The sequence below is a fragment of the Pecten maximus genome, chromosome 13, assembly GCF_902652985.1.
Source record: "Pecten maximus chromosome 13, xPecMax1.1, whole genome shotgun sequence".
Lineage (NCBI taxonomy): Eukaryota > Metazoa > Mollusca > Bivalvia > Pectinida > Pectinidae > Pecten > Pecten maximus.
Window position 1 is genome coordinate 18,966,333 of NC_047027.1, and position 22,666 is coordinate 18,988,998.

The window sequence follows — 22,666 nt, forward strand, 5'->3', positions numbered from 1 at the left end:
TACTTTGCAAACATTGACCATATGCATACTCGTATCTTTATTATACTTTATAAAAGATTATACTGTGTGTTTGGTTAAAATGTAGGATTTATTTACACCTGTCTATACTTTATATCTTATCTATAATTTGTATCCAATTTATACTTTGTAACTAAATCATACTTTGTATCTTATTTATACTTTGTATTTTATTTATACTTCGTATTTTATTCATACTTTGTATCTTATTTATACAATGTACTTGGTATTTTATTTATACTTGGTATCAAAGTTATACTTTGCATATTTGTTATACTTTGTATTTCATTTATACTTTGTATGTTTGTTATACTTTGTATCTTATTTATACTTTGTTTCGCAGTTATACTTTGTATCTTATTTATACTTTGTTTCGCAGTTATATTTTGTATCTTATTTATACTTTGTTTCACAGTTATACTTTGTATCTTATTTATACTTTGTTTCACAGTTATACTTTGTATCTTATTTATACTTTGTTTCACAGTTATACTTTGTATCCTAATTATACTTTGTATCTTAATTTTACTTTGTATCTTAATTTTATTTTGTATCGTAACCATACTTTGTACATGTTTGTTATTCCTTCTATATCATGTGATCCCCACCTTACCTTTTCACGTCCGATCAGGGATCGAAACCCGTCCCCATTTATAGATGAAATGAGACTGGTTCCACTGCGCCATCCGATCACACATTTCCTTTGCTTGACCACAGAGGACCCGATCTTTTCTTTGAGGACACTAAAAGGGCTTCCTTCGGCACCTTAGAGATTTCTCTGTTTTTTTGGGGGCGGGGGGTTGTGTGATGTTCAGAAATTTCATTGATAAAAAAATATCTTATATCACACTATAAAATATCAAGTTTGAGTTCGGCTAGAGGCGCCCCTAGCAGAATTTTTTTAGTTTTATTACAGAAGAAAATCCTACCCAACCGTCTGTTTTAGGTCTTTTGATTCTATCTCTATGAATCCTGCCCAACACGACTCTTGATTTCGCTTTGTCCTGTGCTATGAGTCCAATTTCTCTATTGAATCATCCTCTATTCCACTGACGTCCTCTGGGAAATATCCTACTACGGGAACCTTCTCAAGAATACAAGAATTTACTAGATGTATCCTGATACAGAAGGCCATGTAATTGCATCTAGTAGTTCGCTTTGAGTCGTAAAAGAAAGGGTTTCGAGTTTATATTTTATCTAGCGTTACTGCTTGTTTTTGAACTACAAATGTATGTGAGTTTATCCTTGTGAAGTCTGTAGCCATTGGACTCGTTGAAATCTTGATAAAGAAGTCAAATACCTATTCGATTGTTTTAAAGTGTGGGTGGTTATATTTTAAAGCTATGTTTAGAGAACTGGCCTTGACTTCGCAATTCAAAGAGACCAACAAAGAAAATCAAAGCCGAGGGAAAACAATCACCTCACGCGCCTGATTGCAGTATCGACCTGATAGATCACGTGGTGTAGAGATGACGTCACTTTTCTCGCCTGGGACAGCCCTGTGATCGATAATCGATCGGGCTGTAGCCGTGTGACGGAGGTAGGCGCGTGCCTCTGTTCTACACTTCAGGCATGCAGGTAGCGCAAAAACAACAACAATGCTTTTCAATTAACAGCTAGTACTTATCTTCAAAAGAAAACGATACTAAAAATTAAATGAATAAGAGATAAATGTGTCCAATAATCCGATGATGTTGACTGGTATTTTAGTTTGGATAGGGGTGTTAACGGAAAGCTATTTGCATTTTATATATTTATTTGTGAAACAGTATTCGGTTAAAAGAAAAAAATGAACTTTAGATATAGCAATTTAATTATTTGCAATACTTATCTTCCTTGAATTTTGTCAAGCAAGCGTTATCCTTACGCCGATTGGCCATAAGAACAATGGACGCAAGATCGAAATCAGTGCGGCCAATTGACGTCACAGGAAGAGATATCGGCCATGAATTTTGGCTTTTCGAATTTCGTATTTAGATTTCTGGCTGAATTCTCCGACGGGTACATCAAATGAACAATGTTCAACTTGAATGAAAGCCAATTTTATTATAAATTAACTCACTCTTAGTTTCTGAACCACAGTTCGCTGCACGATATTGCAGTTGTGCACGTGTAATTTTGGTTCGTTTGATTAGGTAGATACCTAGTTTGAAATATTTCAATAGCTCACAATATTGCACGTGTCATGACCATAAACTCTCACGAGAACCATATCATAAACAATGCATAACACATACATATGGCATCTGTACGCTAAACTCCAGCACTGAATTATCAACCCGGTATTGAAATCTACAATATGTTTTTTTAGTTTGCGTCATAGATGTGTCATTTGTACCAAATATTGTCTGATGTAAATGCAAGTGGATGTTGCATCACAAACGATCGTCATGTTATTGTAAAAGTACAGGGTACAGGTCACCTTACTAGCTCAGAGTAGCGGGACTTTCCCTTTAGCCTAGTGGTGTAGGATGCTGGTTCGAAGACCGGCACGGGCAGGATATTTTTCATTACTCCCTCCTACTACAGATTTGGTGCCGTTGACCAGATATATGAGATTAGAGACTCCCTTTGAGCTAAACAATCTGTGTTGTGGTTGTCTTTAGGGGGCGACAATCTGTGTTGTGGTTGTCTTTAGGGGGCGAACACTTTGTGAAGGGTGGAGTACTGTAAATACTAGCTTAGTCAAGCGGGTTCATTTAGCCTCGTGGTATGATGTTTGTCTTGAGAGCGAGAGGTCGCTAGTTCGAATCCCGGCACGGACAGGGTGTTTGTCGTTACTCTCTTGCTATTATATTATCATAGGTTGATCAACAGACGATCTAATATCATTATGACACGCGTGGAAAGTCATGTACATACATTACAAACTATAATGCCCCTATGATTGGAAGAAAGGAAGTAGAATTGAAAATTATGATGAGTTAGAAGTTCAGGCAAATGTGTGTGAGTGTTTTTAGTACATAACCAAAGGACTGGAATCGGGGCGACAATGGAGACAGAACGCGAGATACGGTATCGAGTAGTCGTGAAGCCATAGAGAGAAACACACCTGATATAGACGTATACGCGTGCTTAAACTTACTATCGCCCTCTCTGCTCAACATCCCCATCTAAGAAGATCATGACTGTCGGCCGCTTATTGATTGGCGGGGAATTGAAAGGTTAGCATTGACGTCATCAAGTCGGATTGTGGGATATGTTTTTGTGAGAGCGGCCAAGGTGAATACATGCTAATTGAATGGACTCGAATGATATAATCGGAGGCTGATTTACAGAATCAATAGCTGATAAAGAATCACGGAATTTGGTTACCGGCGGCACTCGCGTGATCTCAGCTTAGTTAAAGATTAAAACTCATGCAATCATGAACAATGTGGTACATATAAAGGATTGGACAGAACGTCAATGGAGCAGACAGGAGGGTGGGACGGAGGTGGGTCATTATCGCGGGGATGGGGCTGGGTCAAGAGGGTGCAGGTTCAGGAGGGTGCAACTAAAGTCACGATGGAGAGGCAGGGATATAAGGGTGCAGGTTCAGGAGGGTGCAACTAAAGTCACGATGGAGAGGCAGGGCTATAAGGGTGCAGGTTCCGGCAGGGTGCAACTAAAGTCACGATGGAGAGGCAGGGCTATAAGGGTGCAGGTTCCGGCAGGGTGCAACTAAAGTCACGATGGAGAGGCAGGGCTATAAGGGTGCAGGTTCAGGAGGGTGCAACTAAAGTCACGATGGAGAGGCAGGGCTATAAGGGTGCAGGTTCCGGCAGGGTGCAACTAAAGTCACGATGGAGAGGCAGAGCTATGAGGGTGCAGGTTCAGGAGCGTGTGGGTATGAAGTCACGATGGTGGGATATGGTCGTGAGGGTGCAGGGTTAGGAGGGTGTGACTAAAGTCACGGTAGCGGGGCTAGATTATGAGGGTGCAGGTTCAGGAGGTCGTGACTAAGGTCACGATGGCGGGGCAGGAAAATGGGGTTGGATGATCAGGAGGGTGCGACTAAAGCCACGATGATGAGATAGGGCCAACATGGTGTGACTAGAGATACGAGGCCCGGGCTGGGTCATGAGGGTAGGGCAGGGTCATAAGGACCACAGTGGACTAGCGTCCTTAGGGTGGAACAGAGTCACAAGGGTACGACTAGAGTGACGAGAGCGAGACGGCGTTATGAGGTTGCGATTTGAGCCACGAAAATGGGGGTGGGTCATGATATAGGGACAGAGTCCCCATGATGCGACTGGAGTCACGAGGACAATGCAGGATCACCAGGGAGGCATATTGTCACGAGGGTGTGACAGGGTTACCAGAGTGGGATTAGAGACAGGATGCATGTGGGGCAGGACTATAGTCGCGTGGGTGTGACAGGATCACTAGGGTATGGCAGGATCACGAGAACGGTCCATGGTCACGAGGGTGCGACTGGAGTCACGCGGGTGTGACAGGGTTACCAGAGTGAGACTAGAGACATGATGTATGGTAGGGCAGGACTACGACGGGACTACAAAGGATGTGGCAGGATCACGTGGGTGGAGCAGGATCACGTGGGTGGAGCAGGATCACGTGGGTGGGGCAGGATCACGTGGGTGGGGAAGGATCACGTGGGTGGAGCAGGATCACGTGGGTGGGGCAGGATCACGTGGGTGGGGAAGGATCACGTGGGTGGAGCAGGATCACGTGGGTGGGGCAGGATCACGTGGGTGGAGCAGGATCACGTGGGTGGGGAAGGATCACGTGGGTGGAGCAGGATCACGTGGGTGGGGCAGGATCACGAGAACGAGGAGTGGTCACGAGGGTGTGACAGGATCACGAGGGTGGACAGAGTCAAGATGGTTGTAGTTGGGCTAAGACAGACATGCCCTTGCTATAAACAGAGCATACCTATGTTTTGTTCCGCCTACACCTGTATGTGTGTAGATGCCTATCTTAGAACATGGTACCATTCTCAAGCAAATCCATTTGTTAGTGTTGAGCAATGTGTCCTATTTGTACTTGTTTTCATTACATATCTAAAAACATAACCAGCTAGAAAATCCAAAAAGATGGATTCTATAATTAAATGTTTTCGATACCTTTCAGTGAGCTATATTTATCATTTGTACCTAAGAAGTGATTTAAGTATTGATTTGAATTTTTTTTTTTTTATGTTTAGAGAAAATAACACAAAAACGGAGTACCTTCTAACTGAAGTATAAACATTCCCATGGTTCAGGCAGCATGTGAGTTACTTTTATCGTTTTGCTTCTTCTTTTTTCGCGTCTATCGCTTATAATAAACTTTGATTCTTAGTTATGTATTTGACAAATCAGCACGATTTAACACAACCTTCAAATATTTAAATAAATACTTAACATAACCTGGTTCAGGAGTCGGATTTTAAAGTACCCGGTTCGGTATCTGCTTGTTAATGTATGACTTCATGTTGTCCTTCCTTTTTATTCGGTATCTGCTTGTTAATGTATGACTTCATTTTGTCTTCCTTTTTATTCGGTATCTGCTTGTTAATGTATGACTTCATTTTGTCTTCCTTTTTATTCGGTTTGGGCTTGTTAATGTATGACTTCATTTTGTCTTCCTTTTTATTCGGTATCTGCTTGTTAATGTATGACTTCATTTTGTCTTCCTTTTTATTCGGTTTGGGCTTGTTAATGTATGACTTCATTTTGTCTTTCCTTTTTATTCGATATCTGCTTGTTAATGTATGACTTCATTTTGTCTTTCCTTTTTATTCGATATCTGCTTGTTAATGTATGAGCTCATTTTGTCTTCCTTTTTATTCGGTTTGGGCTTGTTAATGTATGAGCTCATTTTGTCTTTCCTATTTATTCGGTATCTGTATGTCCATTCCATTTTCTTTCCTTACAGTCTAGAATCTTGAATTCAATTTCGTCGTTGAAAAATAACACTGTTACGTCCGTCACGTGTAGATTTTCAGTGACTATACAACACTAAACCAAACCAGCCTCCTTGAGCCATTTTAAGACTATGAAAGCATATACACACCAGCGATATGGTAATTGAATAACCGAAATGCTAGCGCGGTGAATTAAACCACAATACGAGATGTCTTTATTTGTTTTTCAGACATTTTTAGAACTAATTACATCTCGTTAAAGCCTGCAGATGTCTACAGAGGTAGATTTAAAACCGTACTTACAGAGTCCGGTACAACGTAAAGCCCACGTGTTATGTAAATAGTGATGTTGCTGTACTTCATATTCTGTCCCAGTACACAAGAATGTGTGACGTCATCTCCATGCATAAATGTATTTATGTAGTATATATGTACATTCTACACTCTGTCACCTTCATCAGACAAAATGGCCGTTGGTTTGATTTATTTTGTTTAACATCTTATTAACAGCCGGGGTCATGTCCACTGAAGCGTGTATACACTTAGGTTTTAACTGTACGAGATTGTAGTAACTATACAAGCCAGTTCAACTATGATTTGCAACTAGCTTATCGTAGAGGTAGAAGAGTGTATGGACCCCCTCATCTCGATTTAGAATCGACCCATTACAGCGTTTCCGGATGATTTTCTTTACATTCAGCTCGCAAAGTTGCACTCTGTTAACCACGTTGGAATTGCACCAGCCAACACCATGATTTTGCTGTGCTATGTGATTGTCAATTTATTGATCTGAGAATGTGATTGCTTTCCGTTTCGAATCTGTTGCACATTCTGCCACCTTGCATTAGGTTTCTGTGTCATTCTTGTGTCCAGGAATAGGGATCCCCGATCTCCTACCAGTTCTATCAAACGATTTTTACATCCTGAGACAATTTCAAATAGATTGACAGATTTTTGTATTTCCCTTTCTCTCCCGACTATATGCTCTGTTTTCCGCCGTAAGTGTCTATACTTGGGACACACATGATCTTTGTGGTCGCGAGGGCGTTAAATTCGTACAAACAAAACCTACATCTCAAACATCTAGAGCCTTGTGTGGGACGCCCGTGGCATGTCCATTGTCAGAATGATAGGCCCGGAGGAGAGAAGTTGCCGTTACCTATAAGAGTAGAAGAAATAGATAATATGAAAATAGATGATCATTTGTTCGGTGACAAGTGCTTATTCAAATCTGATGGAGAGGATAATGAACTACTGTACAATTAAAAAACGGAAAGCTCATCGTTCCGAACAAGAGTAAATCTATTGAAAAATATCTAAATACATGTATGTATGAGTTTATACTAAGTCACGAACCACTGCAGGATTCTACTCCGTCAGTCTACATTATTCCTTTCTTCATCTCCTCATTTTTAAGGACTTTCAAATTTCAAGTTATTGTACAACGTTCCATATGTATCAACTTTCCCGTGTATTACCTGCTAAGGTGGGATAGCCTGTGGTAAGCGAAATGATACATTAAACAAGGGCCCAATGGGCCCGAATCGCTCACCTGCAATGCAGTAATCTTTTCATATATGGATCCTGCAGTTATTTGAAAGCATGCTACAGGACCAATATAATGTCTCTCGGCACTTTGGCTATTTAGAAGTCATTTATAGATTTAAGCATACTTAACCGACGTGACCTTGAATGTGAGTCGGGGTCATTCATTTGAACAAACTTGGTAGCCCTTCACCCCAGCATGCTACAGACCCAATATCAACTCCCTGTGACTCTTGGTTATTGAGAAGAAGTCGTTTAAAGATTTTAGCCTTTTTAACTACTGTGACCTTGAATGAAGGTCAACTTTATTCATTTGCACAAGCTTGGTAGCCCTTCACCCCAGCATGCTACAGGCCCAATATTAGGTCTCTGGGCCTTTTGGTTATTGAGAAGAAGTTGTTTAAATGGAAAAGTTGACTCCGGATGGACGGACGGCCGGCCGGACGACGGACGCCGCGCCACGGCATATCGGGCAGGTGAGATAATCCGTACTGGCAGAATTTGCTTCTACAAAAGTGATCATGATGGTGTCCAACGTTACTTAAAAACACGTTTAGTTAACATGTGTACAGTTGTAAATAAACATGGCGTGTCAGTAGTGTTATAAACACTAGGGAAAACATTCACCTAATTTGCATGTGTACACATTTATGTAAAAGAAAACACAGACATAATTGAAAATGTCGCCCACAGAAAACCCATGCAAAGCATCTAGATGTAAAACAAAAAACAAACAAAAAGAAACCAAACAAAAACAAAACAAAAACAACAACAAAAACCAAAAAACAAATACAAACAAAACAACAACAACAACAAACAAAAACACACAAACGGGGTATATTTACATCCGATTACGGTTTTCAAATTAGTATTTTTTAATTAGAATATGAATAACATAAGTATGATTTACAATACTTTTTGTTGTTGAACGAATATCTTGTGTATTAAATATGTATTTAAAACAACTTTATTGTGTGTGCCATGCATGTATGGGCCGTTGATTGGTAATTCGTGCCGAGTTCAAGTGGACACATGATTACAAACAAAGTCTAATATCGGGGCTTGTGCAAGTCTAAAGCTTACACGATAGTGATTCTCGAGAGGTTTAAATATAGCAAATTGCAAACTATTGAACCAATCAAATCGACGGGCTAAAAAAAGAATAGGTATTGCACCATGACCAGTAAACAGTGTTATTTAAACGCGAGAAACTCGAGTTTTTAACAGAGTGAACTTCACTAGAGAACGATCAAGAGATAGAAATGGTGTACAAAATTGACAAATGCCGGGTTCATTCCGGGAACACACTGCGAGCCTCCAATTCAAGGTAACGTAAACATAACAATCACGAGACATCCATAAAAATGACGTCATAGCACAGATATAAACACTGTCGTACACAAATAATTAGAACCCAAGATTTATTGCATTTCCTTTATATTTTAGTTTATTTCAAACATCAATAAATTAATTAACAACGAGAACAGAAACTGTCTTTGAATTGAAAATAAAGATAAAACTTTTTCGATAATATTCGTCCTGTTGTAACGATCACAACCATTATGGATATGGCAAAATATATGAGGGTTTGAAATACTGTACATTTGGTAATACATTGTATTTTCGAAGTCATTAAAACATAGCGCAAGTGTTCCCAGGGCGGTGTTGTACGAAATTTAATACACAGGATCTAGTTCCGACCGAGACAACCGCGAAATATTCTCCCCGTGAACTTTAACCAGTATATAAAATATACAGTATAACATTGAAGAGGATAGACATCAAATTGTTGTAGATTCATGTACTTCAAATTACCCTACCGGTTTCTAGCTCAACTCCTTTCTTCGGTTTTCGTATTTCTTTCCAGTTGAGCATGCGCGATGATTTTTTAGAGTTAGGATATTTAGACGGGAAAGTATTGTTGATTGGTCAATCCGGATGTTCCTGCCTACCGGTCATGTAAAAACGAGCATACTCGTTGTTTGGCAGGATATACAATAGTTGTTTATTCAGTTATTTATTTATTTACTTAGTTATTTATTTATTTACTTATTATTATTTTAGGTACAACCGTCAGTATAGAAAGCAGTCATGTCTGGTAAGACAGTCTCAAAACGTTGCCAAGGTAACCACAATTCTGGAAGAACTAGGTTTGAATATGGACAACGTTGCTTACTCCCTCAACAAAAAAGGCAGATGGCTTGTGCCGCAGGTCCTGAAACACGAGATATTAACCGGAAGTCAAGCATTTGATGATGTGAAAGTGAATCTGGTAGAGTCCCATAAATTAAAAAAGCAAGCTAAATGTACAGGGTTTCACTCCAACAAAGGATTATTACGCAGAGTGATTCCGAAGGGGAAAACCTACTTCAATTCCAGGAGTGTGCTTGGTCACCAAGAAGAGTCAACAACTCCAACGATGACCGTGAATGTCCTTTACCCGTGCCCGGTAACAAGTTCCATCACCCATAATCCTAAGTATATCCGGGCTGAGGAACATACCCCTGGAGATTTTGAGCTGGACTCAACTGACAAGATACCTAAGCAAACCAACCCAATTAAAAGTAAATCTAAGAAGAACCGCAGGAAAATAGGAACAAAGCGAATATTGAACGACTTTCTAGACGATGTCGAATATCTAGAGAGCGAAGAGCATGATTTTGATGACCCGTGTAGAGTTGATGACGTATGTAAAAGGTCAAATACTGTGTCTGTTGACGATTTACTCCATCATTCATGGCGAATGCAAAGTAACCTCAGAGAAACAACGATGAAAAAATCCACAAATCACTGTAGTGAATTTAAAGACAAGATAGTGTACATGGAAAGACCCCAGGAGGGTGTAGATAAAAATGATACGAACAGGACAGATTACCGGAAACCAGCCCAGCCCACGGCCCTGACACCTGGTGCCAAAGTGTTTATCCCAAACAGTGACGTCATTCCGGAGAGACTTTTGGACACATACGGTAAAGACTACACCGAATGTCATTGCTATCCAAGAAAATTTATCATTGACATCACAAAGAGAGTTAAAAAGACAACTTCCAATTCGAAAGCTTTCTACGATCAAGATATGCAGTCCGTTGACTTTTCCTCAGCTCTTGTTTTCGTCTACGATATGTTTGGCGGTATCGACAGCGCTGATTTAGGTTTATTTAGAGTTTCCCTCAACATGAACACCACACTCAATTATAAATTGAATATCAATACAATACTAGAGGAAGACGTCCTTGCTGTTGAGGGAGTGATAAACGGAGCTACAAAATACATTGGAACCATTCCATACGACCAATTTGTCCACAAGTCGCCAGCTTACAACTGTAGCAGTTCTTCTACAACTGATTTCGAAATGTTGAGTAAAAGCATTGGACCCATAACAAAGACATTTACTCCAGATTATGTAACTGTTCAAGACATTATCAACAACAAAGATGAAGCAGAAACGCACGGAATATCTCAAGCATGCTTGGGAATGGTAACGCCCCCTCCGGATATATGCTCCATTTGTTTCGGACCAATTTCAGAAGGCTCAGCTACAGCTCTACAGAGCTGTGGACACTGGTTTTGTAATACCTGTTGGAATGAACATTTAATCGCGTCAGAAAATGGCGTATTAGGAGCTGTCACGTGCCCTGAATACAACTGCAAATCAAAAGTCGTCTTCAATGTCTTACTGACGATGTCACATTTTAGACTCGTAGAACGCATTTTCCGTCGGATTCGAAACAATATAATTGAGACCGACTCCAACACGAAATGGTGTCCGAACAAAAACTGCGGACGAATAGTTAAGTATAAGAAAACAAGCAAGGGACAATGCTCAAATGTAACCTGCGACTGCGGTACACAGATGTGTTTTGATTGCCTACAACCGGCCCACTGGCCGCTACCATGTGACCAGTATACATCATACGCAGCTCAACTACGTGAAAACGGAGATGACCGATTCTACATTAAAGCATCGTCAGATACACGCATAGATTTTATTAGAGGAAAGGAATGCCCGAAATGCAAGCGTTTTATAGAGAAAGACGGTGGATGCTTCCACATGACCTGCGTGTGTAATACGTCATTCTGTTGGGGATGCGGTAAACCTTTTCCAGGTCATGTGATCACAAGTTCCTGTAATTATTCAGGTAGACGAAACGACGATGGAAACGGATTCAGAGCTACAGCGGTAGAACTGATAGATGAGGTGAAATCCACAGCCCCCGTTTCATCAAACGCTTATAAACATGCTGTCCAAAACCGATTTCTGCGCCAACCGGCCAACGTCAGGCGAATGTCATCTGTAGTGCATGGGATTTCGCTCAGACTCCTGATTTTGAACCGTCGTCATGGTAACCGCATTGGTGGTGAGCTAGCAGAGTTCCAACCTTCCAAGTCAGCTCACGATCTGTCAGTTAGAGAGAAGTTTGGACCTTTCCTTCACAGCATGGTCCGTGTTTACATAGAAATCTCACACATTACCGAATATACAACAATATTCTTAGCCAGTGCTAATAACATGGAGCGAATTGGACCTTCTAAACATGTTGTGTCTGCCATTCTGCATCATTTGGAAGGCTTAGGAGAGGAAATAGTCTTCATATTCCGCTTAGCCAGTCAACAAGAAACAAGGAATTGTATTTCCCGATTGTGGCAAGTGCGCCTCCAGTGTAGAAAAGCAGTTGACAATTTATTCAAGTTAATAAGTTGTTAAATATTCACAAGGCCTATTCAAAAGAAATTTGACACAAATTGTATAACTTAAAAACGTCCTTTTCCATAATCATGTATACAATGGTATTAACAAATGACAGCATTTGCGATATAATAAAAAAGATTTATGACATATTTATATATATAGAAAATATAAAAAATAACTTTGTTATGTAAGGTGACAATACACAATACGTATGCTTACGTATACCAATACCCACAATTTACATCAAATTTATTGAAACCCATTAAGCAAATAAATTCAATGACCACGACTTAGTTATTAAAGTGAATATCATACACAACATACATTATAACAAGTAAAATACTGATATATCAACAAATGTGTGAAAAGTACGTATATACATGTATATACAGTGTATATTGATGCTGTTGTTCATTTTACGTCATTTTCCCCGCTCGTCTCGACTGTAATAAGTTATTTCAATAACATTATCTGATTTCATAATTCTTTTGTTTATATTTGTCAAACATGTCAAATGCATGTTCATTGCTTCTATTCAAAATATTAATGTCAATTATCAATGACCTTAGAGTTGAAAATATAACATTAACGATTTAATTGACGACAAGCAGATTAAGCATTATATATTGTGGAAATAAGGTCAATGGTATTATCTGTATATTTGATAGGTGAAGAAGAAAGTGTTATCTAAAAATAAAGCAACATATAATTATTGAATAGACCATCTAAAACGTTTTATTATTCTGATAAGATGTGAGTACTTACTGATATGCCAAACTTATTCAGTAAAAGGAGGTGTATAACTTTAACAAATTACGAATAAATGTTAAATTTATTTATTTATATGTTTGTTTTACAAAGTTCCTGTATGGGAATGTACAAAAGACAATTGATAGTGATGCAAAAACAAATCTGATGAAAGTTCAGATCATCATTATACACTAGGATATGCAGCGTGGTGTATAATGATTTTGTTGGAGTTGATAAGAGATTCATTCGAAACGTCTTAGTTTGTATTGATCTATTCATTTTCTAAAAAAGAAAAAGAAAAAAAAAAAGAAAAAGAAAAAAAATAAAAAGAGAGAAAAATATCTTAGTTTTAATAGTTGACAATTTGTTTTGTTCCGGCAAAGAATACCTAGTAGATGAATAATGGCTTCTATTCCAGTGTGACACATTACTTTTGGTTACACATCAATACAATCACTACCAAGGTTGTGTTAACTACAACAAACTGATAGGTATTATCATTAAAACATCACACATTTAAACTGATTATTACAAAAGAATCGATCATGATTCATTGTCCTAAAAGCTGAATGTTTTTTTTTTTTTTTTCATTAATAGTTGATACAGATAAGAAGTATTTTTATGGTATAGGTACTGTTGGAGTTGTGGCCTGGTGCAGTGTTGATAGTAGTGGGTCCTGATATCCAGATAAAACCATTGCACCATCTGACAATAAATATAAAATCGTATGGATTTATTTCGGATCAAAGAATACTAAGATACATGTGAAGTAACAAAATCATACTGGTACTTCTAGTTAAAAAATATTATCACACAATAATCTTGTTAGCCAATTATATGGAATTTGATATGGACAATGGCGTTGCGTCTTTAATTGAAGATGACATAACAAAATGGCTGCCTCCTTTTGATTTTGCACTCCACATTTTGACTAAAGAACTTGTGAAAAATACATTTATTCACATTTCATCTGAAACTCGTTTTGAAGTTTTAATTTTTGCTAAGGCTCGCAAAAATAAAAAAAACCATGAGGGCTCGTTTTATAAAATCTCACAAAAAAAATAAAACTGATTTATGGTCATATACATACAGAAATATACACTATTATATTAATGATATATCAGAGATAATAAAATAGATTAATCCTTCGATTTATACACTGAAAACCTTAATGCACTATTTATCGTTACACCAACCGTGAAGCGATTTATTCAGACTGTATGCTGATGTATATATTAATACACCAATCTATTATCTGGAGCACTTAATATCAAAGTCAAGCACTTTGATCAAAGGTGGACAACTCTAAGATATTTAAAAATGATGTAATACATCACGTCTTTATTTACACATCTTTTCATTTGACTCGATATAATATTGCAGTTATTTTAATCATTCATAGCATAGTGATACATCTTTTGGGGGAATCATTATATAATTAACAATGCTGATCCTGTGGTTGCAGGAGGACAGGCTAACATGGCTCTGCTCCATTGACAGGTATAATTCAAACTGAGTGAGCCGACATGAGTCTTACCGATTACTAGTCTGCCAAACTCTTACCCGAGGGTTGAGATATTCCTGTTCACAGAACAGGCCCGTGTTTGATTATTTTTCTCCCAGATCTTTTTTTCTGTGGACGAATTACACATGTTTATTTAGATGGAATTTTGATTACTAATTAGTATGCGAGAAAAATAATTAACCATGGGTCTGTTACGTGGACAATATTCATAAGACAACATCAATACTATAGTATAGCAACTAATCTTATAAATTCTTTGTGGTTGGCTTTCCATTTTGTTTTCCTGTTTTAGCAATAGCCGATGTCACAGTAAATGTACCATCTTTAGAACGCTGACCCAGGTTGAATTAGTTTACAATGCATGTATACGAGGACGTTAAGATCTGATATATAACTAGGCATACACCAAGTTGCAAACGACTTACTTGCCTACTTTTGCTATACGGAGGAGGGTGTTGGAAGAGCTCTACGCGTGCATTGTAGGTCTGTATGCTCACGAGTCATTCTTCACTGAAAAGTGTTGATACCGTGTCGTCTACTTGGAGAAATTAAAATTTTGTTTATACAGGAATCAAAAGTGAATGTATCATCTAGATAAAAAAAATACATAGCTAGAAAAATAGCCAAAATTCAGAAATTGTTTTGTTAAGTATTTCTATAAAATGTTGTTATAAGTAAGTGGTCGTTTAATGACGAATTAGGGAAATAAATCTACACTACCAGGCAATCTTACGGTAAAGGACATTACTTTTGGAATTTGCAAAATGTCGACCTAAATTCTTACTTTCTCGGATATGGGAATCTAAACCCTAGGTTGAGACAAGGAATTCTAATCAAAGCAAAGGTTAAGTCCGTGATTGCTTATCGTTTCCGTTGTAGAAATGTGATATATCTAAAGGTAAACATTTGTAAAAATTGTCACCTTTTTTTTATTGGCAGTTTATGTATTTCGGTTTTAACTCAACATTACTATAAATGGTGTCACAAATCATTAATAAATCCTTATAAAGCATAAGCGTTACTTTCCATAGCGCGATTTATATTCATCTAGTCAAGTGAGAAACAGTTATAGAAAAGGAAATCGTTTGAAAACTTGAGTTCGGAAGAAATTTAATTCATTTCATCATATTTTATTGTGCAACAACTTGATTGAACATCAGGTTTAAGCCTATACCAAAGTTATCATCGTAGCATAGTACATTCAATACAAAAATGAATATCCAGTAATTAGTCAAAAACTGAAGAAAAAAATAGATTATACATAGAAAAAGAATTGTAAAATAAACAACGATAATCTTAAATGGATTTTTAAAAATTAAATTTCAGTTTGCTATTTTTACAATTTATTATTTAAATAAACAATCATGTTCATTTTACTATGCGGGAGAGAGGCAAGTGCTTGCTAAAAACCAGAGTTTCCGTCTGTAATTTCCATTTAGTAAAATACCAGTAGTTTTCCACTGATAAATCATTCATCTTTCTACCACGTATAATTAAATTGATCCACTTTAAGGTTAAGAATAAATAGTTACACTCATCCGAAGTTTAGTTAAGATTACATAAGATTTCCCATTATGATTGCTCTATAATCAATCTTTTACATAACCAGTAAGTCACCATGCCTCATTCAGTATACACCCTACAAGGTATGTAAGTAATGTAAAAATACTAATTACAATGTAGTAACATGATTTCATAATATATGTTCACGTTATGAGATATAGAATCAGTAATTGTGAATATTGATATATGTTATCAGTAAGATTCACATCAGTAGATAGGAATATATTCAAAATCATAAAGTGGTAATGTAGATGTATTCTAGTGATATTACTCAACCGAATGTAAAAACCAAAAGATAGTTAAACTCTTTGCAAAGTCTCGGTTAGACGAACAATGATCTCATCATCGATTGGAGATACCTGCTCTCACCTCACGCTGTCAAACATGAGGATCAACCTTCTAGGGTAAGTAGAATCTTATAAAATTGTACTGTAGTAGTGTTTAATAGATTATGAATACATTCAAATTTTGTATTTGTATAGAGACAAGTTTCATTGTGATAGGATTTTTTTCAAAAACAGTTACTTATTATTCATGCTTAAAGGTTTTACAATAAAAACTTTATGTTTAGACGTGATTCTCGATATAAGCTGATCGATATATTATTTATATATAAATAATTTTATCAAATTATGGTACATAATACTCTTATCTTGATTCTTTAACGGGAAACATTTCCAAAATGGTAAAAACTAAAGAATTACATTTTCTAGCAGAAACATGCGAGAATCGAAATCAAATTCTGGAAAATTTGGAGAGAAAAATATCAAAAACGTTCATCTGTCGTTTAGACAACATCATCAGTTCATAATGAAAGTTGCAAATAAGATCAATAAAATGACATTCTTACCTTCTCTGAAAATATTATTTTCTTTCAACATATTAGGTATCTGTCCACTGCTGTCACGGTATATAGACTTGAAATTGGATCTTTTGGATTGTATATTCTGAGGACGTCAGTATTATTTAGATCTCGAAATAGTATATAAGGATTGATGAAATCTCATATTACTATTGCAGATCTTTTCAGAAGTTGATTTTTTAGAGAGAGAGAGATATTTCAGAAGTTGATTTGAATGACAACTTCTATCAAATGATAGCTTCTATCTTCAGTGTATGTGTAGGTGTTCTGATTAATGTTATTACTAACATTTATAGCAAGTAATATGTAGGAATGATGAAATAAGATTTTTACTGAGTAGACCATAGGACAACACAATGACTTCTTTAAATATATATTCATAAAACGATTGAAAAAATGCAAAAAAAAAATCATGCTCCCAAGGTAAAGGTGTCATCAGATATGGAAAACTGCAGTGATTAATACCTTCCTCTTTCTTACATATGTATGGCGATTAATATTTCTGTACTAAGCTTTGTATAAATTGCAGCTGAAGGGTATATTTATTCTATTTATACTGTATGGGTAGTGTGACATTGCCAGCTGCTAATTGTTATGACACAACACTTTAGTCTGTTGTATATGATACATATAAATAAGTAAATATATTTCCTGAATTAACCACAATCTGATTTGCTGAAACTTGATTTGGTAATATTGATTTTGTTTCTAGCGATGTATTTTCAATTGTTGAAATATTAAAACCTTGAGTTTTATTTCCAACATTCTATTTTCGTCAGAATACTTTTCATGACATTTCATATCAACCATTTAATGATAGTGAGTTTATCCTGACCCGATATCTTTTTTATGCGACCCGATCCTGTGGTAAATATATATACTCCGATCTTATAAATTCATTATATGGAAGTTCAATACAGCTTTTCATTCTGTTTTACGTGGTGATATGGTAACAATATATTAAAATTAATAAATATTTGGCCATGTTCTGTCAAAGGTTCCCTAATAAACTTCCAATTACGACATACATTATCAATCTTTTTCTCCATGCATAACATGGAGTTATTTTTTTCAGTTTCCGGTTTAACATAAAATATGAAAGCTACATGTGTATTGGAGAGGGACATACGTCTAAATCGTTTTACTATTGAACAAGGCATGGGAAATTAAATCAAAGAATTAATGTAAATAGGTTACTGTCTTCCTCGATGTGTAAAGAAAAAATGTATATTTTTCGAGGGTGGTCTCCCATTAATCATAGATTTTAAATCTAAATTTCATGTCAAAACGATGCAATTTGCTTGCCGAAGATTTCAATTATGTCAATATTTATAAAACAACGTATAATAGCTAATTGCCAAGACCATTAATTGTACATTTTAATAATAGTATATATATTTAGATTTCCTACAACTGTATATATGCTGTATATCTAAATTTTATATCCTAATATACAAGAATTTTTGTAGATTGTAAATTTTGTTTAGTATTTTGGCCTATATGTTTTCGAGTTAAAATTGGTTTGTTTGCATGCAAGTATTATACCATTTTCCATCTTTCAAATACTTTTAATCTTGCTAGCATCTGACTATGTTTCCATTATCTTTCATAGTGTCATAGAACTGTAAATGGGACATTCAAAATCATATCAATGTGTAAGGATAACTTGGGTTAAAATACAACACCTTTAGGAAATAACAAGGCTCTATGTGAAATATACAACATATACATATATTGTATCCATGATACCAATTAACTTAGATCTGAGTGAGGATCTGCTTGCTCCTGTAGTTCTTGCATATCAAAATAAGGGTGAGGTATCGAAGTTTTGATAAATAATCATTTTGAAAGAGACATGAATGTAGAAGAGATATATTTCTTAATATGAGAGAAAATATATTAATGATGTCCAAATTTAAAATGAACTAAAATGTTCCGACAAAAATATGATGTAGATGGAGTATCTTAATATGAGAGAAAATATATCAATGATGTCCAAATTTAAAATGAACTAAAATGTTCTGAAAAAAATATGATGTAGATGGAGTATATATATAACAAAATTAATACTAGCTTGTATGCGGTGATTTTAATTTTGTTTTGAACAAATAAACAATCGTAAACTACGAATAGGATACTGATAAAATAACTTGATATGGATGATATACATAGAAAACAACACCCTGATAGTGAAAGATATACAGGGTGAGAATTGAGAATTGTATTACTACAAATCAGGCTCGTCTAGATTTGCTCAAAATCTTATAATTAGGTCATTTATATATAGTAAGCTTGCATGAATACTGTATACATTAGATTATTCCTCGCCATTATCTCTTAAATTCAGTTATATATACATCCGTAATTTAAAACGGCAAACTGTACACATGATTTTGACATTGGATAATTTTGAAAGAGCTTCATGTGCATTGATAGATAACTTGAATGATAATAAGAAATATTCTTATTGATAAGCATTGAAAATATCTTTAAGCCTGAACCCAATGGGCAATCTTAATTCAAATGTAACACGCAGTGCGTCCGACAACAGCTTGTTCAGTTGGGTAGTGGTTTACAGTCTAAGATTAAAGCTTTAATCGTGAGTATTAGTTACTTACATAGGCTGAAGAAGGGTGATATGTACCATTACGGCGCTGGTACACACTACCCTTAAGGGATCATGATATTTACGTATGAACTAATCTGGCTGAGTCAAACTTGTTTTAAGCTGACACGACGTTAATGCCTTGGGCTATCGGTTCCCCGCAATATTATGTTCACTTATGTAACCTATCGGCAGTTACAGACTGCCTAATCTAGTTTGCCTTAAGGCAGCCGAGAAAGAAAGATCTGATATGTTAGCGAAACTTAGAGTGCAGAATATAAGTAAGGTCAATATTATTCCTGATCATTCGAACAAGAGTATGCTAATTGCTAGCCGCCACAGAGTATAGGTTCATATAGGTCTAGATTAGGATAATGTATGGCATTAAGCCAATTCAGTGACAGTCCAAATTAATTTTTTTTTTTTTTTTTAGATATAGAGATAATCGTCTGTCCCTCCCATATTAGATCATTTGGCGATAACGAAATCCGGAATTGCTCCCTATTAGTGCTCCGACCCACCCCTTTCCCCTTAGTGTCCTATGCTCGGTTATAACCGGAACAAGGACGTTAAGCCCCATCAATCAATCAATCAATCATTCCTGATCATTGATCCGCACCTGGTAGTGCATTAAGATAGAGTATATATCGCAGGAGTTAATCCAGACATTGGATATTTAGATTCCCTTTTCAAAACAATTAATTAAAGTTTACTACTGCAGCTTTCTCTGTGCCACTAGAGTAGTCATTGTTTTTGTATTGGTGCTAAGTTGCCCTCCATTTATATCAACATTTCGGTTTTCCCTAAATTCTCTGCTGGAATGATATACATGTAGTTTCATTTTCATTTGTTTTCTTTTGGGGTGGTATTTACATTGCGTATACGGTATTAATTACAAATTTCATATGTACAAATGTTATCTACTTGCGGGACTTTCGTACTATCCTTTGAAACTAGGGGAAATTCAGCCGGGCAAACAAAACTTTTGATAATGAAAAATATGATCAACACCTGCAAATCTTTTGCTATAATATTAACGACCAAAAAATTTCAACCAAAACATGAAAATGAAAATAAAAGATAAAAGATACTTACAATTTCACTCACGGGTGGAACATGCGAAGCTGGAATAAATGCGTAAATTCGAGTTGTCATTTGACACTTTTTGAGAAAAGTGGGTAGTCCTGAAAAGGACTTTTAGGGTTGGGGGGTCAGTTACGACCAAACACTGAAAAGTGTTTACTTCTTGGCGGGCTTCTTGGCTGCTTTCTTAGCTGCGGGCTTTTTTGCTGCTGGTTTCTTTGCTGCTGGCTTCTTGGCTGCCTTCTTCGGAGTCTTGGCTTTTGGCTTGGCGGCAGGTTTCTTAGCTGCGGGCTTCTTGGCTTTCTTTGGGCTCTTTGCTTTCTTTTCGCCAGAGGCTTTCTTGGGTTTAGATGCTGCGGCCTTCTTTGGTTTCGTTACTTTCTTGGCTGCTGGTTTCTTGGCTGCCTTGGGCTTTTCTCCCAGTTTGAATGAGCCAGAAGCTCCGGTGCCTTTTACTTGCTTCAGTGTTCCCTTCTTTACGCTGCTTCTGAGCGCAAGTTTAACTCGGGTGTTGATCTTGGTAGTGTCATTACCAACCTTGAAGTTTTTCAGGATGTATTTGGTAATGGCGACTTTGGACGAGCCTCCTCTCTCCTTCAGGGATCCGATAGCTGAAGCAATCATAGCAGCATAAGTAGGATGGGCTGCTGGAACCTTAGGCTTGCTTGCCTTCTTTACTTTTTTAGCTGGAGATGCTGCTGCGGCGCTCATGGTGACGAGTTAGATATTCTTCCTTACCGAGGTATAAGCGAGAATGAGAAAAATTTTGAAATTCGGCTATTTACCCATTTTGCTCGAACCTCGTCGAAGACACCATGTATGCGGTCGGCTTTCAGCTGACTGTATTTTGTTATTACTCAGATTATGTGTTTCCTAACCTAACTTAAATGACATATAGTTCAATCATCAAAATATCTACAATTTTCAGCCTTAGAACTAAATCAAAGAATTTTGTTTGGAGATTTTAGATATTTCAATTAGAAAGGTTCAATTTTTCGGAGACTCATGTTAATAAGCTATTTTTAGTCGAAATTATGATTTTATATCCAGAAAGTTCCTGTACTGATTCGAATTTATCGTATATAATCTGTTACACCTATTGTTTTTGTTTCATTTTCTTGCAGAATACCTTTTTTTCTTTCGAAAGGTATATAAAACATGTATTATCATCTTCTCCATTCCTGGTAAAAACGCGATTCGATAAGGCGACAGAAACACAAACTTCGAACAGGCGCCATTTTTATGTGACCCGATCCTGTGGTAAATATATATACTGCGATCTTATAAATTCATTATATATGCCTCTTTATTCAAAGGTGTCAATAAAATTTAAAATTATATGTATAATGCAAATGTATACTTTCTGATGTTAAGGCTAATTTGAATATGGGAGTTATTTCCAAAACAAATAACACCATTAGTTAGATAGACCAGACGACTACCCTTCAATCTCAATCTCTTTTACTCTAGTTTATCCCTAGCTTCTACTTACTTTCCTCTCTTTTCTCATCCACTGAAAGCTGTAATAGTGGATTAAAACCCAACAAATTAAAATGTATTTAATTCTTATCTACGTAGATTTGTTAACAAAGAAACTTACAAAAACAATACTATATATATAGCTGCTATCTAGGTCATATTATTGTTTATCAAGACGAAATGAAGATTCATTCATTTGTATTTGTTATAAAAGATTTGAGATTTAAACACATAACGACTATATTATGTTTTCATTTAATAACACTTTAATTGATTTCTTATAAATATATTTTGAGATTGTCTGAATCTGGGGCATCAAAATCAATGTGATAACATGTACACATTATTACTCAGAGGATTCTCTTGGTATACGAACCAATATGTATTTATATATATGATGTACCTAACATGCCGTTTTATACACAAGATAGAAGAAAATAGAAGTTTTTACTGTCATGATAAAAATTCAAAGCATTATATTCTTAATTGTTTGATATACAAAAAAATATTCAATGTTGATGAATAAATATATCAAAAACATATATTAAGTCATGAAAACTAACATATTTTAGCAACACTTAACCGCACATTTTCAACGAATAAAGGAACAAAATTGATAATGATATATCTGAAATTCTCCAACAGCTTATCACTAAATAAATACTGAATACACTAAAAAAAAGATATGTTATTTTATT

General features: G+C 36.3%; 2 protein-coding genes across 4 annotated transcripts; one reads left to right on the top strand and one right to left on the bottom strand.

Annotated features, from left to right (window-relative positions):
• Positions 1-5,217: 5,217 nt before the first annotated feature.
• LOC117340297 (histone H1-delta-like) lies at positions 5,218-21,226 on the bottom strand. Of its 3 annotated transcripts, none has more exons than XM_033902063.1 (2): positions 20,502-21,226; positions 5,218-7,025 (listed from the first exon to the last, which is right to left on the bottom strand). In XM_033902063.1, the coding sequence occupies exon 1, from the start codon at positions 21,198-21,200 to the stop codon at positions 20,646-20,648; it is 555 nt and encodes a 184-aa protein (XP_033757954.1). In that variant the 5' UTR covers positions 21,201-21,226; the 3' UTR covers positions 5,218-7,025; positions 20,502-20,645. The 3 variants fall into 3 exon arrangements, 2 of the variants coding, with proteins under 2 accessions (XP_033757954.1, XP_033757955.1); XR_004535421.1 differs by lacking the exons at positions 5,218-7,025; positions 20,502-21,226 and adding exons at positions 12,922-13,556; positions 14,802-15,673; XM_033902064.1 differs by lacking the exon at positions 5,218-7,025 and adding an exon at positions 12,922-13,556.
• LOC117340295 lies at positions 8,258-12,936 on the top strand. The gene is made up of 2 exons (XM_033902061.1): positions 8,258-8,738; positions 9,476-12,936. The coding sequence occupies exons 1-2, from the start codon at positions 8,674-8,676 to the stop codon at positions 12,114-12,116; spliced, it is 2,706 nt and encodes a 901-aa protein (XP_033757952.1). The 5' UTR covers positions 8,258-8,673; the 3' UTR covers positions 12,117-12,936.
• Positions 21,227-22,666: the final 1,440 nt, after the last annotated feature.